Here is a 4782-nt window from a genome sequence, read left to right as displayed (position 1 = left end):
ACAGTTTCTGTAGGTGAGATAGAATATGTGTGGGAATCCATGTGAGAGCCATCCAGAAGACTGGGGTGGCTTCCAGGACCAATTTGATAAGCACTAATCTACCTACCCTGGACAAATATCTGTGGCTCCAACAACTGAGCCTTTTCTCCAATTTTGTAACGAGCCAGACCCAATGTGCTATCCTCTGACATGTTGGTTTTAACCAATAACCCAGATATTTTAGTCCTCTTTCCAATGGGTGAATACTGAAAGGGAATACCTGTTGAGCATACTGAGATTCATGAACAGATGTGTGAGCGAAAGTGATTGTGGATTCTTGCTGGTTTACTAGCATGCCAGTGGCTGTCGAGAAAAGGTGAAGGATCCGAGAGAAAGATAGGGAGTCTCTGATGCTTCCATTTAGCAGGATAAGTACATCATCCACAAATAATAGATGTGTGAGGTAACAGAAATCAGATATTTTGAGGCCACTGAGGGATCCATCCCGCTTAGCAGATGCAATTAATCGACTTAGCCCTTCCATGACAATAAGGAATAAGAGAGGGGAAGGGGGCAGCCCTGTCTGAGACCCCTTTCTGAGTGAAATAAATGGGATGCCGATCCATTGATGAGGACACTGTAAGTAGGGGTGGTGATGCATGCCATGATCCAGTTGATGAAATTATAAGGTAGACCCAGATGAATGAGAAGCATTTTGATATAAAGCCAGATGACTCGATCAAATGATTTTGACAGGTCGATCTTGAGGATGATGCTTTTGAGATGTTTGGACCAGATGGAGTGTAGGGATTCTTGGGTAGATCCTATGGCTTCATGGATCTATCTATCTTCAAGAAAAGCAAATTGCTGGGGAGAAATGTTTCTGGATAGGATGGGTCTGAGGCGATTAGCAATAATCTTGGATATGATCTTGTATAGGCAGTTGCACAGAGATATGGGACGATAGTCATCGAAAGAGGATGGGGTATCAGACTTTGGGATGAGGGCAATAAATGTAGAGTTGACAGCATGATATAGGCATCTAGATAATCTACTCTCCTCCACCACCCTCAGCAAATCAGGCCCCAGTAGTTCATAGAAGGCTAGATAGAACTCGATGGTCCAACCATCCGGTCCAGGGCTGTTATCTTTTTTGAACCATTTTAATGTGCTTTCCAATTCCTCTGAGGTGACTGGTGCATGGAGTTCATCTGCGTCTTCCTCATTGACAAATCTAGGAAAATGGTTTGCCACATTTATGATCTCAGCCAGATTTATGCCTGGAGGGCTCCTACAAATGTTCTTGAAGTGTGTAATTCCTAGCTGAGAGAGCTTGTTGAAGGAGTCAGCTAAACCTCCTTCTGGAAGTGGGAGATTCCAGATAGTATTAGTAACTTTTCTTCCTTTTGCATAATTTTGAAAAAATCTAGAGTTTTCATCACCTGCTTTAAGCCAAATGGCTCTGCTCCTCAATCTTAGTGATTCCTCCCTCAATTTAAGTATATGAGCCTTTTGGTTTTCCAACTCGATCAAACGAGCCTTTTCTTCTCCTGTGATGAAACCCAAATTCCGATCATCCAATAAAGAGCTCAGTTCAGCTTCAATGAGGGTGAGCTGAGTGTTTTCCTTGCTATGCTTATCCTTAGCCCAATTAATAGCATGATGTTTTAGAATGGATAGGTTTTTACAAAAACCTTTTGCTAGTGATGCCTCTCTGTTGATGGGGTTTGCAACCCAGAAGTCAGTAACAAATTTTATGAAGTCTGGGTCCTGTAACCATGTGTGGTTGAATTTGAATGGAGCTTTCGGCTTCTGGTGAGGGCTTAGGATTTGCAGATATATAGGGCAGTGATCTGAAATACCTCCTGAACCGACCCATTGCTTGTAATAATGGAGATGTTGAAAGAGCGGACCCTTCATCAAGAATCTGTCAAGTCTTCGGGCCAATTCCGCTACTCCCACTCTCCTGTTTCACCAAGTGGGGAGTGGCTTGTGCATGGGGACGTCCATAAAATTGGTCTGTTCTAGAAGGTTTGTCATATACCCAGTAATAGCATCAACCTGAGCCGAAGACCCCCAGGATTCACTGAAACCCAAGGAAAAGTTTAAATCCCCACCCATAATAATGTGATCAGGGGCCAGTAAAGAGAGATTTAGGAGGTGGTGCCAGAAAGGTTCTCTCTGGTGGCAGGGACCATAAACATTCACAATTCGGAGGGTTTTGCTGAGCTCTGCAGAGAAAATATCGATACCCATGAAACCTGATCCCCCCCAGGATGCATCAACCCTAATTGATCTAGGGTTGTAACCAATTGCCAGACCCCCAGATCTCCCAACAGCATCAAGAGCCATAAATTTCCATCGCGGGGCTAGAGCTTGTAGAGAGAGAGTGATATGCTCGGCCTGTCCTAGGGTTTCTTGAAGCAAAATAATATCATTCGGCTCAACCTCAAAAAGTCTCTGCAAGGCTAGTTTCTTAGAGGCACTAGCCATGCCTCTGCAGTTGAAAGATAAGCATTTCATGGGGGAACGCTTCTCGGGGTAGAATTTGCTCTAAGGACCCCATCGAGAGTGGATTGACGGTCGGAGGCGACCTCCGCCCCAGCATGCAAAATAGCTTTAGTTAGATCAGATTTTCATCCTCTGGAAGTCAGAGGACCAAGTCCCGGTATAGCTAATCCTAGCCCAGCCTGATGGTTCAGCGTATCCATGGAATGGGATCGAGAGCGGAGAAAGTATGGATGGGAGATAGAGGTCCCAGAGGATGTCAGCGAGATGGAGGATGAAGAGGGGGGATATAAAGATGGAGTAGAAGCGACAATGGGGGGGGGGGGGGGGGTCGACATATTACAGTGTGCCATAGAAATCTAAGCCGATGATACAACCATAGATGAAGTATTATCAAGAACTATGGAGGAAGGGTTTAGAGAGATACCCGAGGCATGTGCGGCTTCTGCAGCAGCACGAGCTCTGGTCATCGGTGGAGAAGATGTTACATGCCCCATCGTCCTAGCCTTTTGTGGAGTAGATTGAGCGGCAGGTGAAGGCCCCGGAGTGGACGAGATATGACCGATGAATTTCCCTTGGATGGAATTAGAGTAGCCTTGGGGGAGTCCTATGGTTTTTTGTTAAGTGGGCACTCTTTGTAGAGGTGTCCCACCTTATGACACCGTCTGCAACGGAACGGGACCCCTTCATAATCCAATATCTGGATCCTGCTGTATTTCCCCCACTGAAGAGTAATATTCTCCTCTAGTCCTCCACGTGTGTCCAGGTGGACCAGTACACGAGCAAGAGTTCGATTCTTCGATTCCATGAATTTTCGATCATGATCTAAGTAAGTGCCAAGAGCATTTCCAATTTTGATGAGAACATCCTTGCTCCAATACTGCAGTGGTAACCCTGGCAGTCTTACCCACAGAGGTCCTGCCCCAATTTGTTCGCGCTCCAGGTCGAAAAGGGGGCTCCACCGCTTGAGAAGAACCAGAGCCATCTCAATATGCCGGTACTTTGCAAGTACCAGATCCGTGTAAACTTCCTTTGCGAAGTGTAGAGAGAACCATCCTCGGGGCAAAACATGAACTTTCGGCAATTCCTTCAATAGGGCACCCCAAATCTCCTTGACCCATTGCGTCAGCCTGTTGGCTGAGTAAGCTTGCCCTCATACATGTCCAACTAAAACCATGCGCGCCATGACCGCAGCTTCCCCTATGGCCGAGGTCTCGCCAAATCTGATAGTAATATCTTTAGTTGTCGCCTTTATACACTTTGTCTTCCTTTTTTTGGTACGGGGAGCCGAAGGATGGTCAACAAAGGGATTTGGGGCACCCTCAGGGGAGATATTCTTGACAGGTATAATATTCACCACCGAGGTTTCGAAACAGCTAGATGGCCGCAGACCAGACACAGGGGGGATGTTAGTACCAACTACGGGAGCATTCACCGGGGGCGCAGAGAGGATAGTGGAGAGGGGTGGGTGAGGGTCAAACGAGAGCGAGTGAGGCGTATAGGTGGAGAGAATATGCAGAGTGCTCGGAGATAGGGGAGGAGCTTCGAGTCCAGGAGAATCAACAGGGGGCGGCTCAGAGATAGTGGGAGCAGCGCTATAACCGGGCAATGTAACGACAGGCGAGACTGCTGGCGAGGTAAGGTCTGATATCGGAATAGGAACAGAAACCGACATAGAAAAATTAGGGTTACCGAATATTACCCAATCCGGGAAAGGGTCCTCGGAGTAATCCACTTGTTCTGTCTCCATATTCTCCTCCATTCCAGCCAGGGGTCGGTAGGAAACAGTTAAACGACAGCGGCGAGAGGCTGCTAAACGGCTACGGTACAGGCTACAGTCTGCAGGGTTATGCAGTAAACCCTAGGAATTACCCTAATCTGACACGCTCCATCCTCGCCTCACACATCGTGAATCCAAAAATCTCACCCGTAGTTGATAATTATATTATATATTATATTATATTATATTATATTATATTATTTTATTTTATTTTATTATTATTATTATTATTATTATTATTATTATTATTATTATTATTATTTATTAGTTATTAGTTATTATTTATTATTAAGGGACATTACAAAAATATGGCATTAACAAGTAATGCAAGGAAAGGGAAGGAGAAGGATTCTCATCCCAAATCAAATTCTTCTCATGGAGGGAAGAAGGGTGACAACTCTAAAGCGAGATGCTTTAATTGTCACGAAATGGGTCATTATGCAACTAATTGCCCATCGAAGAAGTCCAAGAAGGGATCCTTGGAAGGATCTAAAGGTGAGGCATTAACCTCTCAG

General features: G+C 45.3%; 1 protein-coding gene across 1 annotated transcript; it reads right to left on the bottom strand.

The window, feature by feature from the left end:
• Positions 1–2498: 2498 nt before the first annotated feature.
• On the bottom strand, positions 2499–3472 carry LOC149170019 (uncharacterized). Its single transcript, XM_089425424.1, has 2 exons — positions 3140–3472; positions 2499–2573 (listed from the first exon to the last, which is right to left on the bottom strand). The coding sequence occupies exons 1-2, from the start codon at positions 3470–3472 to the stop codon at positions 2499–2501; spliced, it is 408 nt and encodes a 135-aa protein (XP_089281550.1).
• Between the last annotated feature and the right edge of the window lie 1310 nt (positions 3473–4782).

This window comes from Pinus tabuliformis, chromosome 4_2, assembly GCF_031772625.1.
Source record: "Pinus tabuliformis cultivar Carrire ecotype Pingquan chromosome 4_2, CPIR1, whole genome shotgun sequence".
NCBI classification, from domain to species: domain Eukaryota; kingdom Viridiplantae; phylum Streptophyta; class Pinopsida; order Pinales; family Pinaceae; genus Pinus; species Pinus tabuliformis.
Note: the sequence above shows the minus strand (reverse complement) of the source record. Positions and strands in the feature narration are given on the sequence as shown.

Excerpts from the sequence above, each read along its gene's own strand:
- LOC149170019 (XM_089425424.1), bottom strand. The coding sequence starts at position 3,472 with ATGGCTCTGGTTCTTCTCAAGCGGTGGAGCCCCCTTTTCGACCTGGAG. Across the intron at positions 2,574-3,139 it reads GTTGCAGACGGTGTCATAAG|GTCGCCTCCGACCGTCAATC; the intron begins GTGGGACACCTC and ends GCTGGGGCGGAG.